The sequence below is a fragment of the Mandrillus leucophaeus genome, unplaced genomic scaffold (genome assembly GCF_000951045.1).
Source record: "Mandrillus leucophaeus isolate KB7577 unplaced genomic scaffold, Mleu.le_1.0 Scaffold433, whole genome shotgun sequence".
Lineage (NCBI taxonomy): Eukaryota > Metazoa > Chordata > Mammalia > Primates > Cercopithecidae > Mandrillus > Mandrillus leucophaeus.
In genome coordinates this window covers 1,445,066-1,467,660 of record NW_012104621.1, presented here as the reverse complement: position 1 = coordinate 1,467,660, position 22,595 = coordinate 1,445,066, and the positions used below count along the sequence as shown (strand labels likewise).

The following is a 22,595-nucleotide window of genomic DNA, read 5'->3' as shown; positions in this document are numbered from 1 at the left end:
TCTCTTTCAAAATCACTGCTACTGTTTGAAACATGTCAAAAATCCCAATGCTCAGAACAGAAAACTAAATAACGTATGTTCTCACTTGTAAGTGGGGGCTGGGAAGGGACAGCATCAGGAAGACTAGCTAATGGACAGTGGGCTTAATACTTAGGTGATGGGATGGCACATGTTTATCTATGTGACAAACCTGCACGTGAACCCCTGAATTTAAAAAAAAAAAAGTTTTACCACTTATTCTGTTACTAAAATGTTCTGCTAGTGGTGACTGTTAATTCTAAAAGAAATCTCTGGAGCAGGACTCGTAACTCAAAAACTCTGGCCAGTGATCCACCTTTAGAATGCCACCTCGCTTCTCTGTGTAAGAGAAGTATTCTCTGCATCCATCTCACAGAGCTGCGTGAACAGACATGGGTTAAGGGCATGTACTTTAATGTGGTTGATAATTTTAATCACATCCTGCAAAATGTTAAGTTCAGGTGACATCTGTCAGCTAGCCAGCATTTCTCTAAGGATGACACAGTGCATAGACTCACATCCAGAAGTGACCTCTTTGACTCGAGTAGTAAACCAGAAAGCCGTCCAGCCATGGCAGCCGCTCCATCTGTGCATATACGACACAAAATGACCAATTCAGTTTTCCTGATATGTAATCATTCAAAAGACTTGAATAGTTCTGCAGCTGTGGTGTTGGTTGGCAACGAAGTACACATAACATAGTCTCATGCACATCCTCCTGAAAATATATCGCACAAAAACAAGCATTGTTGCCATGTTGTCAACACTGGCAGACTCATCAACCTGCATTGCGTACCACGGTGACTCATCAATCCTCTCTAACAACTGTGCCTCAATATCCTCTCCTATTTCATCAATTCATCTAGTTATGGTGCTAGCCGAAAGAGGAACACGTGCCACCTTTTGAACTGCAGCTTAACTGCAGCCTCTCCTAAAAGTTCACGACAAATGTCCTTAGCAACAGGCAGGATCAACTCTTCAATAGTAAAGGGCGTACTTTAGCAATGCAGTTAGTTAAGGACTTCTTTGCTTTAGCAATGCAGTTGGCCACTAAGAATGAGATGTTCTCAGTGTAGTCACATTTGATGAAGTGGAAGCTTTCAATAATTGCCTCTGTTTTTCATGTTCACATTTATTTCTTTTGAAAAACTCCAAAGGCTTGTCTTTTAAATGCAGGGTGCTTGGTCTCCAAGTGGTGAAGCAACTTTTTTTGTGTGTATGTGAGATGGAGTCTCGCTCTATCGCCCAGGCTCAAGTGCAGCAGCGCAATCTCAGCTCACTGCAACCTCTGCCTCCCAGGTTCAAGCAATTCTCATGCCTCAGCCTCCAGAGAAGCTGGGACTAAAGGTGTGCACCACCATGCCTGGCTAATTTTTGTATTTTTGTAGAGCCGGGGTTTCCCCATGTTGGCCAGGCTGGTCTTGAACTCCTGACCTCAGGTGATCCACCTCGGCTTCCGTAACTGCTGGGGTTATAGGCGTGAGCCACTGTGCCCAACCAGTGAAGCGGTTTCGAAGGTTTCATGGCTTTATTGGATAGCTGGTTGCCACATATTATACAAAGTGGGCTTGGAGAATGTGAATCGTCTGTTGCAATGAACCTGTAATTTAAGTAGCACTCTTGGTATTTTCTTTTCAATGAAGCTTTCTTTTCATTGGCAGTCTTGTCTTCTGCTGTCTCATTATTGGATCTTTCCCCCTTTACAAAGAAGTTCTCCAGCGACGTTTTTTACTCATGTTGGATAGGGCTAGCTTGTGGGCCTACCAAAACTGTGACTTAAGACGAATACGCAGTGCAGGAAAGAGGTGCGGATGGAAGTGGTAAATAAAAAAATGGGCAGGCCAGGCACGGACTAAAATAAGCATCAGATTCTGACTTAAAGCCTGTCACCAGATGCAGCTGTACAACTGAAGTACACCAACTCACTTGCCACTATAAAGCCTGCCACCAGGTGAAGCTTAATTGTCACTTGCCACTCACAGATAGGGTTTGATGAGTCTGCAAGCAATTGATTATGATCTCTGTACAGTCAAACCTCTTTGCTAATGTTAATCTGTATTTGCAGCCACTCCCCAGCACTGGCATCACCACCTCAGCTCCACCTTGGATCATCAGGCATTAGATTCTCATAAGGAGCACACAACCTAGACCCCTCACATGTGCAGTTCACAACAGGGTTTGCGCTCCTATGAGAATCTAATACCAACCACTATTGATCTGACAGGAGGTGGAGCCCAGACAGTAATATGAGCAACAGAGAGTGGCTGTAAATACAGATGAGGCTTCCCCACTGCTCATGCGGCCTGGTTCCTAACAGGTCATGGAGCGGTACCAGTCTGTGGCCTGTGGGTTGAAGACCCCTGAAGTAGGAAGACTTGAGAAGAGCAGAGTGGCAAGCCTGTAAGAGTAAGGGGTTTACAGTTTAATATGCACAGCATCCTAACCTAGCTTGTAGGCTTCAGGAGATGCTTCCCGGGCCAGATTCAGTGTCTCATCCCTGTAATCCCACCACTTGGGAAGGCTGAGGTGGGAGGATCCATTGAGGCCAGGGTCTTATGAAATAGGCCTAAGCTATCAATTTAATGGAATGCCTACATTAAAAAAAAATACACACACACGCGTGTGCGCACACACACACTTTTCCTCAATAGTAAGAACATCTAGTAGCTTTTTTTTTTTTTTGAGACGGAGTCTGCTCTGTCGCCCAGGCTGGAGTGCAGTGGCCGGATCTCAGCTCACTGCAAGCTCTGCCTCCCGGGTTTATGCCATTCTCCTGCCTCAGCCTCCCGAGTAGCTGGGACTACAGGCGCCCGCCACCTCGCCCGGCTAGTTTTTTGTATTTTTTTTAGTAGAGATGGGGTTTCACCGTGTTAGCCAGGATGGTCTCGATCTCCTGACCTCGTGATCCGCCCATCTCGGCCTCCCAAAGGTAGCTTTTTTTTTGAGGCAGCCTCTCTGTCTTCTGAGATGGAGTGCAGTGGGGGCACAATCATGGCTCACTATAGCCTCAAACTCCTAGGTTCAAGTGATCCTCCCACCTCAGCCTCCAGTCTTCTGACTAGCTAAGACTCCAGGTATGTGCCACCACACCTGGCTAATTTTTTTTTCTATTTTCTGTAGAAACAAGGTATTGCCATGTTGCGTAGGCTAGTCTCAAACTCCTGGGCTCAAGCAATGCCCTCCACCTTGGCCTCCCAAAGTGCTGGGATTACAGGTGTGTGCCACTGCACCCGGCCAACATCCAATAGCTTTTATCAGATGCTTTGAAAGGCAGACATCAGGTTCACTGGATGCTGAGCTTACTCACCTTCATCTTCCTCCTCTTCATCCACACCATCCACCTCGGCATCTGAGTCAGGTGCTTCCTGGTCCTCTCGGTCATAGCCATCCAAGTAGGTAAGCTGGGGCAGGAGCTTGAAGACACTCTCTCGGTAGTCATTCAGGTTAGTAACCTCACAGTTAAAGAGGTCCAGGCTTTTCAGACATTCTAACTTTTTCTGAAGAAAAGGATCAAAAACCACAACTCCTAAACCAAAGGAATATAAGTAACAAACCCATCTCTTGAAGAGGTAAAATTCTAGGCTCTATATTCGATTCCTGCTACCCATTCAGTCTCTTATACAAAAAAACACATCAAGTCTTTTGCAACCTTTATATTAGGTTACTGGACTTTAGTCCCTCTCTTCCTTTATCTACTCTCCCAGAGAACTATGTGTTTTTCTGGCAGCGTAGTAGTCTAAAGCAATATAAATTGAAAATAATTTTTATTAAATCCAGTTATTTTCACAGTATGAGACAATCAAACAGTTTAATAAATTTAGCTGAAACAAATGTTAACATTCGAGTAATCAAATGGCCATTAAGAACTTCCTGGGTATCAAGCAGTCTTTAATGTTCTAGGGTGGTAGTATAGAGAAAAATTCAGAGATTTATAACACAATCTCAGGGTGCTTACAATTTTACTTAGGGCACAGACATGAAACACTAGAGAATGAAATAAAATATAAAGTGTGGCAATGCAGCTATTTTCAGGGAAGACAGGAGTCAATACAGGCTGGGGAAAAAGCAGAGGGGCGCAGAGTTGAAACTTCAGAAATAGGGAGAAACATTGCACTCTTCTTTTTCAACGTTTGGGGAAAAGACTGACATGTTACCAGACTCCTATGATGTGAAGTTCTTCAGATTTTATTTACCATACCTTGAAATTTTGTTGCAATACCTTATTTCTTTGGAACCATCAGTTTCATCTATCTAAAAACAGTTAAGCTATAAAAAGGTGGCCTAAGTTTTCTGAGTAGTCAAAGTGCACTGGAAAATGTCTATGTATTTACTCAGATCTTCATTTATTACGTGTACTAGTATTTCAATCCCAGGTCTATTAAGTTTTGATTAAGGGTAAATTAAGAGACTACACTATAGGCAAGTCAGGAGATAGCAATAGGAAGCGACAGTAGACCCTTGTAGATAGAAGAGGGAGCAGCCTATGAAAGGCAAACCCAATGTGAAGTAGCACATAGCCTGGTGCCTTCCAGAATAGGAGTAGTAAGTACATATATTTAGATAGCTTCACAGACACAACCTTTAATGGTTCTGAATCAAGAGAAAATCCTTGGTATTCTCTAAGAAAAGAGTACTAAAAACACCCAAACAAACATTAAGAGGACCTCCACATGAAATAATTTCTAAAAAATAAATGTTGATGCTTAACAGGCTTTGCTGCTTTATTAGGAAAGCTGTTACAACACTCACAACGACCTGAGAAGAAAGGCAGACAAAACAAAACCTTATTTTCAGAACTCAAGGTATCTATGTAGTTCTGAGAAGATATAAAATGATATGAAAATCTGCCTCAAGGCTCTAGAGCAGGGGTTGGGAACCAGTGGTCCAGTGGCCAATTCTGGCCCACCACTTGTTTTTGTAAAATAAGCTTTACTGGAACACAGTCACACTCATTTATTTATGTATGGCTCTTTATGTGCTAAAATGGCCAAGCAGACTAGTTGTGACAGAGACTATATAAACAAGCTATAAAGCCAAATGAACCTACTATTTGGCCCTTAGAGAAAAGGGCTACTGACCCCTGTACATGAAGAAACTTGATCTTCTTGATCAAGAAAGAGGCTCCCACACTTGTTTTATTCATGCAGGGAACACGCAGCAGGGTTACAGCAACAGGCAAACGTTGCACGCCTCAAAACATAAATTGTACAATGATCCAAGAGTCTGTGGACCAAACAATGTGCTTATATAGTCAGTTCCTTGACCTCTTAAGAAAGCTGTCCCCAGCCCTTCTGGTCATAGAGCTGCTTTTGTAACATGTAATTTTCAGATTAGGTTTCCTTCCAGTCAGGCCCTGACTTCCAGAAGCCCAGGTATGACTTCTTGCCAAAGAGGAAAAAATGCTGCAATGCCACCCCAGACAGCTAGCTAGCATACTGGCTTTCTCTTCACAAAGACTGACTCGATGCCAGCTAGAGTGTCAGCTTCAGGCAGCTTTTCCAAAAAGGTTCACTCTAAAAATTCTCCACTTAAAAGGAATGAGCCATTTATATTTCAGAATTATTTCCTAGAAATAGGTGCACAAAAACACATACAACCTCTGATATTTATCTAATGCTTTTTAATACCAAAAGTCATTTCTCTATCTAGTTTCACTGACTCTTCCAGTATACAGGGCCTCCAAGGCGCTCCTGTTTCCGAAACTGTACAATTATGTGAGATTTCTGGCTACTTCCTGGCAAAGCACCCCTTATCAAACAATTTGGACATGCCAATCAGTAGGTTGAAAAATGAAATGAAAGCAAGAAAACAACAAAAATCCCAAATAACTATAGTGCTCTGGAACTGCTGAAAGTAGTAAAATTGTGCTTTAAGGCCCAATAGGCACAAAATACACTATACACAGATTATTCAGGATCCCAATGTAATCTGTAAATACTGATAGAAAAAATTACAACTCTACCATACCAGAAATTTGATGTAAGCTAATAGGCTAGCCATAATAAACATTAAACATTTTATTAACAATAATTTTGCTTGCCTTCTTAGAATTTAGAAGGGCTTTGGGGGATGGTTTGGATGGCCCAGGTCTCTTAAAAAAGGTGTCCAAGGAAGTTTGAATTGATGCCTTCTTTGTCTCTCGATTAATGTCCCTGTAGCAAGCAGAGGCATTCACAATCATTGCATTGACTGTAAGAACTGGGCTCAAAGTAGACGGTGTTCAAAATGTATGTGGTTAATGAGGATGAGGATGGTGTTTTTCCCCACTGAAGAATACTGCCAGAAGTCAAAATGGACCCAACTTCTCCCCCCTTCACCTTCTCCAAGTTAGAACTTCAGGAGACCAACCTAGCACCACCAGGAATCTCAGTGCCAAGTACAGCAGAATGGCGGGACCCCAGGCTTTTCGAAATAGCTCTGGTGTGCAGCCCTGTGGCTCTGCCACAGGGTGTGTGACTCTGGACAAGGGATTCAGCCTCACCCAAGCCTTAGCTTCCTCAGTATAAAATAAGGGCCATGCTACTTCTATCCACTTTGTAGCCAAGTTTTTTTTTTTGACAATTACTAATAAAACATGCCTAAAGCACCCAGTAAGTGTATGGGTATAGCAGATCCTCTAAAAATGGTGAACACAACCAAGATTACTTTTCATCCTTCACTATCCTGGGGGACTGAGACTTTCACAGCCACCAGAGGGTCCTCTTATACATTACTGACCAGATCAGGAAAAAACTTAAGCAAACAAACAACTCCCACACAGTATTTGCTTCTGCTCCATTGCTGTGTGCTACAACACTGAAAAAGGCTTCTGATCATCAGAGGATTCAGGCTGCCACGAGAATCAGGTAATGGCCAGTCATCAACTGGCCAACAGTGAAAAGGTACTGCCTGCTACTCTGTTCTTTAAAAATCAAACGAGGGGGAAAAAACAGGGGGCGGGAGGAGAAGGGTTTCTTATGCTCACAACAACCTAGGATTAGTATGTCTGTCACTAACCAATAAACAAAGGCTTAGTGTAGCCCATCTGAATGGGAAAGCATCAGCAATTAAAATTTGGTGCTCCTGTTGGAATTCCCAGCTTAAGGAAATTTGGGCATGAAATAAATGTACAGGTGGAAAGAGAAGAACAGGTCCCAAGGGCTATGGAAAGCACAGCAGACTTTGATTTTTTTTTTTTCTTTTCTGAGATGCAGTGTCGTTCTGTCACCCAGGCTGGAGTGCAGAGGCATGATCTCAGCTCACTGCAACCTTCACCTCCTGGGTTCAAGTGATTCTCCTGCCTCAGCCTCCCAAGTAGCTGGAATTACAGGCGCCTGCCACCACGCCTGGGTAATTTTTTGCATTTTTAGTGGAGATGGGTTTTACCATGTTGGCCAGGCTGGTCTCAAACTCCTGACCTCAAGTGATCTGCCCGCCTCGGCCTTCCAAAGTGCTGGGATTACAGGCGTGAAACACCGTGCCCAGCCTAGACTTAGATTTGAATCCCTACTCTACCATTTGTCCCGAACAATTATCTACATTCTCTAAACTCAGCTTCCTCATCTCTAAAAAGAGGACAGTCATTCTCTCTTCCCTGGGTTATATAAGGATACAGTGGGCAAATGTTCATGTCCTTGGATGCAGCAAAAGTCAGTAAATGTTGGCTTAAATACTAGAAATGGGGGTTGGTTTGAAGGAAATGAATGAAACTGTAAGAGCCTAAGTATCTGGGTATACCTGTAATAGGAAAAAGGGCAAAATGCATGGAGCATTAGTGAGGCATTACATTTATGAGAAATATGAGTTCTTAAATATGGACAACTTAATGAAATGTAAAACTAAAGAGACTCAACCAGACATGGTGGCTCAGGCCTGTAGTCCTAGCACTTTGGGAGGTCGAGGTGGAAGGATCACTTGCAGGCAGGAGTTCAAGACCAGCCTGGCCTAACCTAGTGAGACCTCTCTAAAAGAATACATATATTACACACACACAAAGAGACTCAGTAAAAGGTGATTAAATCTGTATTGGAGCAGTCTCAAACTGTTTAGGAAGGAAAAGATCTTCTAACTCTTGTCAGGAAGTCCTCTTCATTATAAAAGAAGCTACAATTTAACTCTGTCTTCCCCTGAAGTATCAACAGAGCATTCTATACAAGTGATGTGAAATCCACATATTTTAATATACTCTGACATCAGAATAGAGACAACAGAGAAGAAATGTCTCACCCTCTAGGGTCTCTTCTGGACTCTGAAAGACACCTATATGCTACATAACCCTCTGCCAAATAGCACAGCCTACGGGGCTGCCCTACAAACTGCATTAAGCCCCCTGCCTCTGGAAGCCCTTTTCTGGCCACCACAACTTCCACACAAACTGGACAAAAAGCAAAGTAAGTACATTAACTTACAAAGCAAAGTAAATACATTACTTTATCTTATTCTCAGAACTCCTAAGTGAGGTAAGTAAGGCAGGGATTATTATCCTCCCTGCTATAAATGAGGAAACTGAGGCCCAGAGAGAAGAAGCAGTTTGCCCAAGGTCACACAGCAAGTCTAAAACCCAAGTGGCACTAAAACTTAGCTTTTCATATCTTATCCCAATATGTAAGACTGAGGATGATCTTGGGGTTTCCATGCAAAACTCTAGGCAACAGTAATCCAGCTAGAATACAAGATCATGAATTAGATGACTTAAAGCTTAAAATGGAGTTGTCTTTGATTGTTCCATCTACAATTCAGGCATGCCACACAACATAAATAGCCTTTTCTGTTAGAGTATAAAAGTGCATAATGGCTTAGCCAGTCTGGGGGAAAAAATTGTTAAGAGACATGTTTAAGGCTATACAGTCAATATATAAATTTCAAAAGTGGACCCAAAACAAAATACCCCCAAAAATGCTCTTCTGAAGGATGCCACCACAATATCAGGCAGGGAGAGAGCAAAGTTACAAGAATACATCTAATTAGAGAGGCCCTGATCTTTAAAATTGGGACTTCTATAAAAAGTAAAAAACCACCACTTTCTCAACCAATTATTATTGCCAGTAATTCCCCCCCCACTATAAAGAAATATGAAAATGAAAATGACCAGTAAATCCCAGTTTCCAAATTCTCGGTTACTTACCAAAGGTTCCAAGGTGCTGATATCTTTCAGTTTATTTCCACTTAAGTTTAGATGTGTGAGATTTGGAAGTTTTTCAGCTAACATGTCCAGACCTCCAAAGATTCTATTTTCACTGAGTTCAAGCTGCAAGAGAAAATGGATACAGCACAAACACAAATACACAAAGAGAAAAACAAATCATTTAAGGTATTATAAGTAACCAATATAGTTCTCAAATATGTATCAAGATCAAATGATCCATATTTCTATCAGGGCATGCGTGTTCATTTTGTTTAAATCCAAATAATTAACAGGAGAAGGAAAGGTCAGAAGTATTGTGTTTTCCTAATCAGCTGCTACTAACAGCTTACTCAAGAACTGGTTTCTAACATCAGCAAATAAATTTTCTAACTTAAAAAGTAGGTCAAAACCAATTAGAATCCTTTGACAAGTTGGAATACCCTATATCTGCCAGAAAGGGTAAATGGTTTAATAGTCTGTGCATTCTGAGCAGCTTATTTTGTGTGCCTTCAAAGCTTGCAATGCCCACTTGAAACCTAATTTCTGGACAATACTGACATACACTGTGGAGTTCTACACCTGGAAGCCACCAGGGAATGTTGCTCTGAAAGCTATGAGAGAGGGACGGGCCCTACAAGCAAGCCCATAAAGAAGCTTCATAACCTCAGGAAAGGGAATGGGTCAACAGGCTCAGGTTTATGAAACCAGCTCCCTGGAGGCCACATCTTGCATAAACCTGGCACTAGCCTTTATTAGAACCTACTCTAATTTCTAAGCTGCAGGTCAAGTAGCACAGGCAAGTAATGTGCCAATGAGGGAATAAGCGTTCACCAAGGAATATTAGAATCTTAGAGTAGAAAGAATTGGAGCCTGGAAAGCATTGTGAAGAACATCTAACTCAAGCTCTTCCTTTTGCAGGCAAGAAAACTCGGCTACACAGCTGGTTCTAATTCTCTCTTTTAAAGTGGCAACAACAATAGTAACTTTAACCCTTACATAGTATTTAAATGCCAGGCACTGCTCAAAGCACTAGAAACACCTTAACTCATCTGATCTCACAAAAACTCTATGGGGTAGGCAGAATTACCACTCCTGTTTACAGATGAGGAAAATAAACTTGCTCAAGATCACCCAGCTGTTACCATAGTGGGCCTATGATTTGAAGCCAGACAAAATATCCATGTCCTCCTTATTATGCTACGTACCTAGAATAGCATGAAAGCTTCATATAATGTTTTTGCCATGCAATGAAATGTACTACATAATGCAGAGTAGAGTAATTTTTAAAAATATGAATATTTGCTGAAAAACTGAGTTAAAAAAACAAGTCAGCTGCTCAAGGTGTTGTTAAATATTTCAGAAGAGGAAAATGTAACATTTCAAAACAGTTTTTTCCTTTCAATGGAATATTTCAGTGAAATACCCAGTCATGGTCTAAGTTTAAAAACATAAGCCCATAAATAATAGAGTCAAGTGTTAGCTTTATTGGTGATTTTAGTAAATCAAATAAAAACAGAGATCACTTTTCCTCACCCATGTTTTAAACCATGTGGCTAGAATATCACATACACATGTAACATCCATATCCTTTTAACATGTGTATCTCAGGGAGTAGGAATAACAAGGCAATCTACCAAAACACTTATTAGCATATTTATTTTGAAATGAAATAGATGTGTAAATTTAGAAAATTTGTGACATTTACACATCAATTTTTTTTTCAGTACTTATTTCTCGTTAAAAACAGTTTCTGGGCCAGGCACAGTGGCTCACACCTCTAATCCCAGCACTTTGAGAGGCCGAGGTGGGCTGATCACCTCAGGCCAGGAGTTCGAAACCAGTCTGACCAACATAGTGGAAATCCCATCTCTACTAAAAAAATACAAAAAGTAGCCGGGCGTGGAGGCGCATGTCTGTAATCCCAGCTACTCAGGAGGCTGAGGCAGGAGAATCACTTGAACGTGGGAAGCGGAGGTGGCAGTGAGCCAAGATGGCGCCACTGCACTCCAGCCTGGGCAACAAGAGTTAAACTCCATCTCACAAACAAAACAAAACAAAACAAAACAACACCAGTTTGTGTTCTGGAATAGGAAGAAAATAAAGTTCTTATTGATCATGAGTACACTCAACCTGCCTTTAAGTATGATTCCCTCTCATTAGCCCTATAAGTGAAGTGATTAATGTTTAAATGTTAAAAGATTTTAATTCATGAACTTAACGCCCGCCCCCGCCCACCCAAAACCAACAAAAACAAAAACCCTGTCCTCCTCAGAACTCAAGCAAGCTCTATTCGGAATTCAGAAAGGTTTATTAAAGTCCCTATAAAAACGGTCACTGATAGGCTGAATTTCTGAGTAAGTCTGAGACTATAGACTACAGAGACCAAGAGTAATTCAGGAAAATCAGAATGCTAGGAAAACAACACAACACACACACTAAGGATCTGCTAGTATCAAGTTTATGTAAATAGATGCTAAAAAGCTTTCCTATGTTTAACTGGGCTAATCAGCGCTTCCAATGTCACTGATAAACCATGCAAATATAAAAGGATTATACTTGAACCTCTAGTATATACTTAGAAGGGGAAATTTCTTTCTCATCAGAAACGGTCACCTGAAACTCATGAAGACTGCCTGAGCATTTATTAATATTACCTAACGCAAGGTAAATAAAGCAAAACAAAAAATACTTCTACTTTTTAATTCATGTATTATACTTTTTTTTTTTTTTTTTTAAATCAAGACAGAGTCTTGCTCTGTCGCCTAGGCTGGAATGCAGTGGCGCGATTTCGGCTCACTGCAACCTCAGCCACCGCCTGGGTTTAAGCGATTCTCGTGCCTCAGCCTGCCGAGTAGCTGGGACTACAGGCGCATGCCGCCGTGCCCAGTTAATTTTTTTTTGTATTTTTAGTAGAGAAGGGGTTTTGCCATGTTGGCCAGGCTGGTCTCGAACTCCTGACCTCACGTGATCCTCCCACTTTGGCCTCCCAAAGTGCTGGGATTACAGACATGAGCCACCATGTCCAGCCTCATGTATTATACTTAACCCACTCCACCCCCTGCAAAACAACAACAAACAAACAAACCCCAATACCAAAAAACTAACTGTCCCACTCAGAACTCAACCAAGCTCTAGGAACAACCTACCTTTGCCCAAGTTTGACTGCGTTTCCTTCTACGTGTGCCTTAGTTTAAATAAAGGTACAACTTAACTTTCCTAGTAAAGTGAATATTGAAATGGCAGAGAATTCTGCAAGACTTATATAACCACGTATCTTTTCCCATACAATGGAAATGATAGGGGGTTAGGAGATATGGGTTCTAGTTTTGGCTCTAGTGCTAACCACTTCTGTGGGTGGCTTTAGGCAAATTACTACACTTTTCTGGGACTATTGCTGTGCCTATAAAATAAGGGGCTGGGTTAGAGGAGCAAAGTTTCTTCCAGTTCTGACATTCTGGGACTCTGTGACAGTTAAATGTGCAATGACCAGAGAAAACATTTTTATGTAGCATTTGGTCCTTTTTTCCGAAAGGAGAGAATTGGTTTTATAACAATTAACAAATAAATTACTCACAAAATACAGTAATTATTCTTCCTAACTTCTATTTATTGAGCACCCAACATACATTATTTCCAAACATCATAGCAATTCTGCAAGGTGAAGTAATATCACCAGTTTACAGGTGAGGAAATTGGGCCTTAGAGAGATTAAGTAACCTGCAGAAGCGCGCCCATCAAGGAAATGCTAGGGCTAGAATTCAATCCCATATCTGCCCAGTTCCAAAGGCCATGTGCTTTCTGCTACACTAAGTGCTTCCTTACAGGTAAAATCATACATTTTCCCTTCCCAGAATCATTCTCTTTTACTGTTAAAGAAAAAGCACTTACCTTTTTCAATTTAGGCAGCTTGGGGAGATTTGAAACTGAGATCAAGCCTACATTTATTAAACTGAGGAACTCTAAGTTCACAAATTCAGCTGTTAAGCCCTCAATTTTTCCATCATTTGATTTGCAATTGTCCAAGACAAGTTCTCGAACCTGTGGATGACAAAGAAAAGAGGATAAGTGCTCAAAAACACATTGAAAACAAATAATGCAAAAACTTCTACCATAAATATCCTGCAAAAACACCCATATATACAGGTAGCCTCTTACTTAGACCTAGATCTTAGTTATAAAAAGATAAAAACTGCACTTTGGGAGGCCGAGACGGGCGGATTACGAGGTCAGGAGATCGAGACCATCCTGGCTAACACGGTGAAACCCCGTCTCTACTAAAAAAATACAAAAAACTAGCGGGGCGAGGTGGCGGGCGCCTGTAGTCCCAGTTACTCGGGAGGCTGAGGCAGGAGAATGGCGGGAACCCGGGAGGCGGAGCTTGCAGTGAGCTGAGATCCAGCCACTGCACTCCAGCCTGGGCGACAGAGCTAGACTCCACCTCAAAAAAAAAAAAAAAAAAAAAAGATAAAAACTGATTAAGCCTTCAGTAACAATATACTGACAGATTCAAAGATGGAATATTACTCCATGGGTATAAACACACTCTTTATTTTTCCAGAAACAGAAAGTATAGTTCTTAAAATATAAGTGAAATAAGTGTATTCCCCTTATTTCTTTTCTCCAGCCTGTTCCCCAAAGGGCAGCTTTTATCTAAATGCAAATGCAGAGTGAAGACACCCTGTAGGCTGGTTCTACCTTAAGGCCCAGAAGATGACCACTGGAAAAGAGGAAAGCTTTATGTTTCCTATCAAGACCACTAAGAGATTCTGGCTAGAGGCTTCTGCACCAACACACTTTCCAACTCTGGTTTTATTAATCTTTGCCAAGATTATCTTGACACTGGGAAGAAATCAGGATGCAAGAGTCCTTAATTCAAAACAAAAATCAACCTGTGTTGCAAGTTTCTAGGAGAGAACTGCTAGATAATAAATTAAATTTCATTTTCAGGCTACACAGTCTCCTTTTTCAGAATTTAAGTCCATCCAAGAGTATCACATCTGGCCAGGCACAGTGGCTGACGCCTATAGCCCCAGCACTTTGGGAGACTGAGGTGGGCAGATCACCTGAGGTCAGGGGTTCAAGACCAGTTTGGCCAAGGTGAAACCCCTTCCCTACAAAAATACAAAAATTAGCCAGGCATGATGGTGAGTGCCTGTAATCCCAGCTACTCGGGAGGCTAAGGTGGGAGAGTGGCTTAAATCTGGGAGGAGGAGGTGGCAGTTAGCCGAGATTTCGCCACAGCACTCTAGCCTGGGCAACAGAGTGAGACACCGTCTCAAAAACAGTATCACATCTGATGATCTGAACTTTTGAATATTGATTACTTAATAGTCTACATGCAGATCCACCACAATAATCCATGTTGCCATTCTTGCTCTATGATCATCCTGAAAGTTGCAACTTTTTAGTCCACTTTGATCTACTCACAGTGATGCAAATTACCGTTCTAACTGCATCAACAAAGGCATTCTTTTAGTGAACCTACCATATTTAATAGCATTAATTAAGCATGTGTATGGTAGGGAGATGCTGATAGTCTGAAAAGAGAATAGGAGCTATTAACAGTGTCCTCATCCTCTCATACAACATCCAATGATGCTACTCTAGTAATTGCTATCAATTATAGAGTACTTAATCATTTATTATTTTTACCACCACTCTCCTTCCCCCATTTACAGAGAAGGAAACAGATTTCAAGTCAGCAATACCCACAACATAGTAAGTGCCTAACCACTTCTCACTACCCTACTTCCTCTTCAGAAGCCAGGCATCCTTTTTACTCTTTACATCCACTTACTTCTTCCCTTCCTTCCACTTTTATTTAGATATCTGTCATTCTTCCCTTTTCTGATAAGAAATGAGCACATCTGAAAACTCAATAGGTCAATTCTGACAAAAGCTGGGCTCTGGAGACAGATGCCTGGGATCGAATCCTGGTTCTCCTCTGCCACTCAGAACTTGTGTGACCTTGTTTGAGTCACTTAACTTCTCTGTGCCTCAGTTTCCCATAAAGTGGAGATAATAGAACCTACCTCACGAAGTTGTAGAGACTAGGGCTTGGAACATTATAAATGGCCAGAAAGTAACCTCTGGGTAAAGGGAATGGAAAACGTCAGAGACCTTTGCTGTTTACGTATATCTGTAATAAATTTTTTACAAGCATATATTTATTCTGTATTAAAAAGAAACTAAACATAAAACCAACGAACCATTAAAATTTTAGAGAGGTCACCTGCCATCACCCACCCATGTAAATAGTATACTGCAATACAATTAAAATGTTCCCATTTACCTTGGGAGATTTTCTAAAATTCTATCCAAAATAATCCAAAAATGTTATACAAAACACACCAATATGCCAAAAATGAAGTGAAGAATTAGAGTTAGCCATACTGCCTCTCAGCTCACAGAGTGAAATCACCTCTTAAAGACATTTCTTTCAACTTGCAAAATTCCACCTTAACCACTGCAAGGCGTCATCAAAAAGTACCAGAGGACTCAAATGCAGGTTAAAAAATGTGTTTGTTGCCTGGGCTTGGTGGCTCATGCCTGTAATCCTAGCACTCTGGGAGGTCAAGGTGGGTGGATCACCTAAGGTCAGGAGTTCAAGACCAGCCTGGCCAACATGGTGAAACTCCATCTCTATTAAAAATACAAAAATTAACCAGGCATGGTGGCATGTGCCTGTAGTCCCAGCAACTCGGGAGGCTGAGGCAGAATTGCTTGAACCTGGGAGGCGGAAGTTGCAGTGGGCTGAGATTGTGCCACTGCACTCCAGCCTGGGTGACAAAGGAGACTCCATCTCAAAAAAAAAAAAAAAAAAAAAGTCACTGCTAGACTAAGCTCCATGATCACAGGGTCATGTATATTCCGGTTACCACTATATCACTATATAAGAGCCTACGTAACTGCTGAATGAGGAAAAAAATGGTTACAGGTTTGTCAGCAATATTGTACAGAGGTTTGTGACACAATTGCGGGGGACTAAGATGAAAACCTGGACATAAAGGGGACCAACTTTCTGATCATAGAGTATTTTTTAATAGCCAAAGAAATTACAGTGTGTGGATATACTATAAATCATTTTACAATCCTCCCTGTTGAACATTTGTGCTCAATTTTCCCTACCATAAATAATGCCATATCTTTACTTAAAATGTCTTCTGTGTTTAGGATTGTGTCTTCAGAATCCATTGCTAAGTGAAAGAATACAAACATCTGAGTCTGTTATTAGTTAAGAGTTCTTTATTTAAAACATCAACTTCTCTTTTAAATGAGTAGTTCATTGTAACCGCTGCAAAATTATTTACTGATTTGACTGTTACTTTTTGTAACCTCTCGATTATGGAAATTCTGGCTATTTGCATTATCTTGTTCTTGAGGATATCTTCTATCGTTTTTACCCTAAGTGAGGAAAAGATAAATACCCCAGCAGAAACACTAACAAAGGACAGACAAGCTCTTAAAGACAGAAATAGCCAACACTAAAAAAACAGTTCAAGACCAGGTGCAGTGGCTAGTGCCTACAATCCCAGCGACAGAGACCCAGCTAAAAGAAAAAAAAAAAAAAAGTTTGGCTGGGCACGGTGGCTCACGCCTATAATCCCAGCACTTTGGGAGGCCGAGGCAGGCAGATCACCTGAGGTCAGGAGTTTGAGACCAGCCTGGCCAACATGGCGAAATCCCATCTCCACTAAAAATACAAAGAAATGTGCCAGGCATGGTGGTGTGCACCTATAGTCCCAGCTACTCGGGAGGCTGAGGCAGGAGAATGCTTGAACCCATGAGTCGGAGGGTTGCAGTGAGCCGAGACTGCACCACTGCACTCCAGTCTGGGCAACAGAGCAAGATTCTGTCTCAGAAAAAAAAAAAAAAAAGGTTCAACTGTAAGTAGTAAAAATGTATATTAAAAATGAGGTATCCCTCAAGAGAGTGGCTAGGATAGACAGAGATGTAAGTGAGTTTATTAAGTGAGTGAGAAGTTCAGGAAATGAATACCTGAGACCTTTATTGCCTCTACCAGTAAGAGGCAATAGGATATACTGGGATAAATAGGGCAGAGAGTTGTTGGGCTAGGCAGAAAAGGCACGTCCCTTGACTTTTCCAGCAAGGCTGAGAATGTAAAGAAACATTCTACCCCAAGAACAGAATGCAAGAAGCATATTGAGAAGATGAGTCACTGGGAATAAGCACAGAGGATAATGGGAATTACTGCATAAAGCAGAGACCACTGGAAGGCCCCACTCAGGGCTGTACCCAAGGATAGCAGGTCTAAATGTTCCATCAGCCAACTTCAAGGTCGTTGAAAGTTCTCAACAGGACCTTAATGAAAAGGTATTCTGAGCTCGGATATTGTTTCAATGGCAGAAAAGTGGCATTTGAGGTGCAGAAAAAGTGTATTTACACGTGCAACACACATACACAGGTGCACTCACGCTCAGTGATAACTGAGTAGTTAGAATTTAGGGCTTATATACCTAACTTAGAAGAGGAAAAGATAGGAGGAGAAAAATTTTTTGGGAAGAACAGATTTCTTTAGGGAACACAAATGGGATTTTCAGAACAGATGAGAGATCAAGTTTACAATGTCTGTCTACATAGACATGAGTGGTCTTTGTTTTCTTAGGGCCGTAAGACTACTCCCCCCTCCTCCACCAGAGATTTACTCTTGGCCTCTCTCCTGGGAACAGGCACACTCCAAAGGGAGAATTCCCTCGTATGTGATATGTATTTGCTTTTAGCCAGATAAACTCCAAGTAGGCTTCTCTCTGCATCGGTTGAATCTCAAATATCTTCAGCTTAAAACAATCTTTGTATCAACTCTGGGGTTCTCAGTGGATCTCCACAGAGCTAACTAAGCCTCATCATCTCTTTTCATTCCTCCCTGGGTATAGAGATCTAAACTGCCTTGCAAAGGAGGTAACAGCTTGGGAAGAGTGTGGTTGAGAGACCGAGTGGGGCTGGGGTCAAGATGATCCCACAGCTTCCCAATCTAGATTCAGAATAAACCAAAGGTCCTAATCAAAGAAGAAAGGTCCTAGTTTCTTCTTATATCTCAAATCCTCCCAGAGCTGTTATCTAATGAAAAAAGGTTAGGCAGGCCCTTGTTCATTTGTGCATAATGATCTATTTGGTCCAAGAGTTAACTGGCCTTCTGCTTGAAGATGGACAGTTTAACTTTTGGGGCCAAATTCACTCCTCTTCTTCCTTCATCCTCCAATTAAACCTGCCTTTTCTCAAACACAAATTTAAGGTAAACATTTAAAAATGAAAAATCCGTACTATCTCCTATTTAATTCTTATATTTGTTTTCTACATTTAGCAGCAAAACAGTAGTTTCCTACTACTTTTTCATTGAAAAATTTGAACTATAGTGTGGCCAAATACCTTTTCAGATCTGATTGGAAGATATAACAATGATTTATAACACTATCTCTCTCTCTTAAAAAAAAAAAAAAAAAACCACACACATTTTAAGTTCTAAATGGCAAAATGTCTATGAGGTCCTTCTTTAAGTTATGATGAGTCTAGGTCATGGGAATATCCCCAGCGATTGGAGGTGGGGGCCACAGGAGATGGAAAAATGTTTTTCCCTTTCATTCTCTTCAATGTGCTAATTTGCCACTCCCCTAGCTACTATGAAAAAAGATCAACTTTACCTAACTGGTGGGGTGATGCTCTCCAACTATACCAGTTGTCTCTGCCATAAAAGGAAGAAAGGGTATGGAGGAATTAAAGATCTTTGTGAGTTGTCAATTCTTTCAATTAGAACAATACTGGTTATTATGGTAAGTGAAATAATCCCAAAATACAGAAAGTAATTCCTGCCATCCTTGCAATTTCCATCCTTCTGAGTTAGTCAGTGTTCAAATCTTCTACCCATTAATTTAAAATAATGTTTTCAAAATAATAAAACTTCTTATTATTTTATTTTTATTTTTGAGACGGAGTCTCACTCTTTCGCCTGTGCTGGAGTGAAGTGGTGCTATCTTGGCTCACTGTAACCTCTGCCTCCCTAGGTTCAAGCAATTCTCCTGCCTCAGCCTCCAGAATAACTGGGATTATAGGCGCCTGCTACCACCCCCAGCTAATTTTTGTATTTTTAGTGGAGACGGGGTTTTGCCATGTTGCCCAGGCTGGTCTTGAATTCCTGACCTCAGGTGATCCACCCTCCTCCGCCTCCCAAAGTTCTAGGATTATAGGCATGAGCCACTGTGCCCAGCCGAGAACGGATTTATATTAGTGGTTCTCCAATGTGTTTAAGACCTACCAGTACCCTACTGGTGGGTATTAAAATAAGGGAACCATTCTGAAAAGCAATTTGGCAGGGGGGAAAAAAATAACATTGTAAGATGTTCATTTCAGCAGTATTTAAAACAGCCAAAATCCCTGTGAACAACCTGAGATGTTTAAATTATGATCTATGCAGACATTAATAATGAGTCTATAAAATAAAGACACACACAAAGATGTTCACTGTATTTTTTTCTAAACAAAACAAGCTAGCTAGCATTCAGATTATCCGCATGAACCAAGTTTAGAAAAAATTTAAACATTCTGGTAGACTCTACACTAAAGTGTCTAGATGGTAGGTTAGGCATGTATGTCTATCCTCTTTTTTCTTATCTATACCTACAATTTTTTTGGCCTATCTATATCTAATTTTCTTCAATGAAGATGTATTACTTATACAAGGAAAAAAACCCCGATTAGTTGCTATGCAACCAATTAGAATATCCGATTGAGCTCAAAATTACATCACAGTAGACACAACAAAAGAGGTCAAAAGCTGGGGAGCGGGTGCAGATCAAAAAAAGATGGAAGTTAAAGACAATCTACATTTTTTCCCAGTAAACTGGGACTAGGTAAAGACTGCTTTTATTTTGGTAGATGAAATGTCACAATCCAGCAAATAGCACACCAGCATTTCGCAGGGGCATAGATTGCAAGCCACAGTAAGGAAATGCTTGGCTTTCTAACTTTGAATGAAAAACTCAGAGCTGATAGGAAGGCTGATTGTCCCCAGATGCATGGTTAATAATGTGCTTCTAACAGAGCGACATGTTCAGTTTACTGGAAGGATAAGAATCTCACACAAAGAACAGGTATTCTTTTCCAATTTTGGAATACAACTAAATGTGGTTTATATCTAATTACTGCATGTCACTGTCTTCTCATCTTACTGACCAGACCTCCAGTTTCCATGGTGTATATATGGTATATTCCAGCACTGTTCAATTTACTCTCAGTGAACTGCCAATATTTTATATAAAATATTTCCTTGTCATGCAAAATAGCTCCTATCCTTGTCTATGTTTTTAAACGGTAACCACCATTCTTCATGAAGATTACTTTAAAATGCCATCTTAAGCCATTTTGTTCCACTATGAGAATATACCCTGCTGCTATAAGAGCTGTTTTGGACTTAGAAAAAAAAAATTGAGTATTTCTTTACAATCCCTCGCCCTCATCCCTTAGGGAAATTGGCAAACTTGTGTTTATAAGGAATAGGGATATAGTTAAGTAATAGGTGAACTGAAGAAGACCCTAGTAACACTTTTGTGTTTACCTTCTTGTCTTCCTCAGTCAGAACACACAAGAGCCCAATTGAACAAAAGTGTTACTAGGGTCTTCTTCAAACCTCAGTAATAAGAAAAAAGCCACATACACAATAAAAGCCCACCTGGTCTTAAACATAAGAACACATTTACAATTAAACTCCTATTCGCCCTCTTCAAACACTCTTACATCTCACTTGACTTTAAAATCATTAAGGTCAACCATGGGACACTGCTGTATATTTCAGAGCATCCTATGCATACAATAGTATACCTTCAACGGGGTAATGGATTCTTCATGTTACCCCACATGCCAAGTCTGCAGGATCCCAGACGCCAAGCCTACTGTGTAACAGCTGACCATGCCACCAATTTCTGTGGTGTTTATGGTATGTTCCAGCACATCGCACATAAGGTATCACGTGACTAGCTGAACGTGATTTTAAGGGAGTGATCTCCGAACTTTTCATCTGCCTTAAAGATGATACCTCTGTGCGAAAAACACTTTAAACTCTCTTTTAGAATTTCCTTCAAAATCTACAGCATTTTTTCCTGAAAACCCTTCAGTTTTAGGTCAAAGTTTTATTCGTCCACCTGGGTTCCTAACTCCCACTGGTCTCAATCTCCCTAAGGGAACCTTCCTCTACCCCTACAATCTCAGCTGGCTCCCGCAACACTCTCTCAAGGCCTCACAAACTCTCCCAAGTGCAAAAAGCACCACATCACCTCAATGGTTTCTCAGGCTTCAAATGTTTACTTAATAAACCAGTGGATTCTGCAGGCCAGTGCTGCCAATGCAGCACCCACGAGCCACTTGTCACGTTTGAGCACTTGAAATGTGGATAGTATTACCGAGAAAATGTTTTAATTTAACTGAATTAAATGGCTCTGGCCTGACTGGCAAGAAGGTTAAGTTGATTACTTGAAAAATGAACACGCAGCCGGGCGCGGTGGCTCACTCCTGTAATTCCAGCACTTTGGGAGGCCGAGGCAGGTGGACCACCTGAGGTGAAGAGTTGCAGAACAGCCTGAACAACAGCGAGAAACCCGGTCTCTACTAAAAATACAAAATTAGCCCAGCGTGGTGGCGCATGCCTGTAATCCTAGCTACACGGGAGTTTGAGGCAGGAGAATCTCTTCAACCCAGGAAGCGGAGGCTGACGTGAGCCGAGACAGCGCCACTGCACCCCAGCCTGGGCACAAGAGAGACTCAGTCTCCAAAAAAAAAAAAAAGAAAAAAAAAGAAAAAAAAGAAAAATGAACACCTGTAGATCATGTGTTTTTAAAGCAATATTACTTCATATATGAAATCATCATCTAAGGGGAACAGCAGGCCAACTGTTATTTCCCAGAGGGAACACTACTCGAGAATTATAACAGACCTTTAGTTTGAGCATATTCTAAAGAACTCAAATTCAAGATTTTAAAGCATTTCTGAAGACCCACGTGTGTACTTCTCTCGCAGACACTTTGGCTAATTTTAGCTAGTCCATATCCTACGGATTTGCAATTATGCCGCAATGGAAAAGTCTGGAACGAACACCTTCCCAAGGCAAGAACGCCTCTCCTCAAGTTTTGTGGCGCGAGCTGGACGCCCCGGCTATAGGCTAGCACGTGGCGGGCACAAAATGTCTGACGGAAGGTCGGAAAAACGCGCGCCCGCGACCCTCCATCTCGGAACCCCCGGAGCGGCCCACCTCGCGGGCCCTCCGGGAGGGACAGCGCCGGGCGGTGGAGCCCGGCCCACCCCGCGTTAGTGGTGACCTCAAAGACTAGAAAGCAAGGATATAAACGTCGAGCACACCAGGTGAACCCTGGTCGACGAATTCCCACAAGTTCGCGACTCGTTAACCACAGCCACCTGAGGGCACGAAACCCGGCCGCTCGCTTAGCCCGGGGCGGGAGGCCCCGCGGGG

General features: G+C 41.5%; 1 protein-coding gene and 1 long non-coding RNA gene across 3 annotated transcripts in view; one reads left to right on the top strand and one right to left on the bottom strand.

Annotated features, from left to right (window-relative positions):
* ANP32B (acidic (leucine-rich) nuclear phosphoprotein 32 family, member B) overlaps window positions 1-22,595 on the bottom strand; it is a 33,926-nt gene that overhangs the window by 7,544 nt on the left and 3,787 nt on the right. For both annotated transcript variants that reach the window (XM_011993748.1, XM_011993749.1), the window contains exons 2-4: window positions 13,010-13,159; window positions 9,122-9,244; window positions 3,326-3,515 (exon numbers count right to left, since the gene is read on the bottom strand). In XM_011993748.1, coding sequence (XP_011849138.1) covers window positions 3,326-3,515; window positions 9,122-9,244; window positions 13,010-13,159 — 463 coding nt within the window. The remainder of the gene's footprint in view (window positions 1-3,325; window positions 3,516-9,121; window positions 9,245-13,009; window positions 13,160-22,595) is intronic.
* LOC105549285 lies at window positions 19,941-21,190 on the top strand. Its single transcript, XR_001007524.1, has 2 exons — window positions 19,941-20,226; window positions 20,928-21,190. It is a non-coding gene; the product is annotated as an uncharacterized LOC105549285 (long non-coding RNA).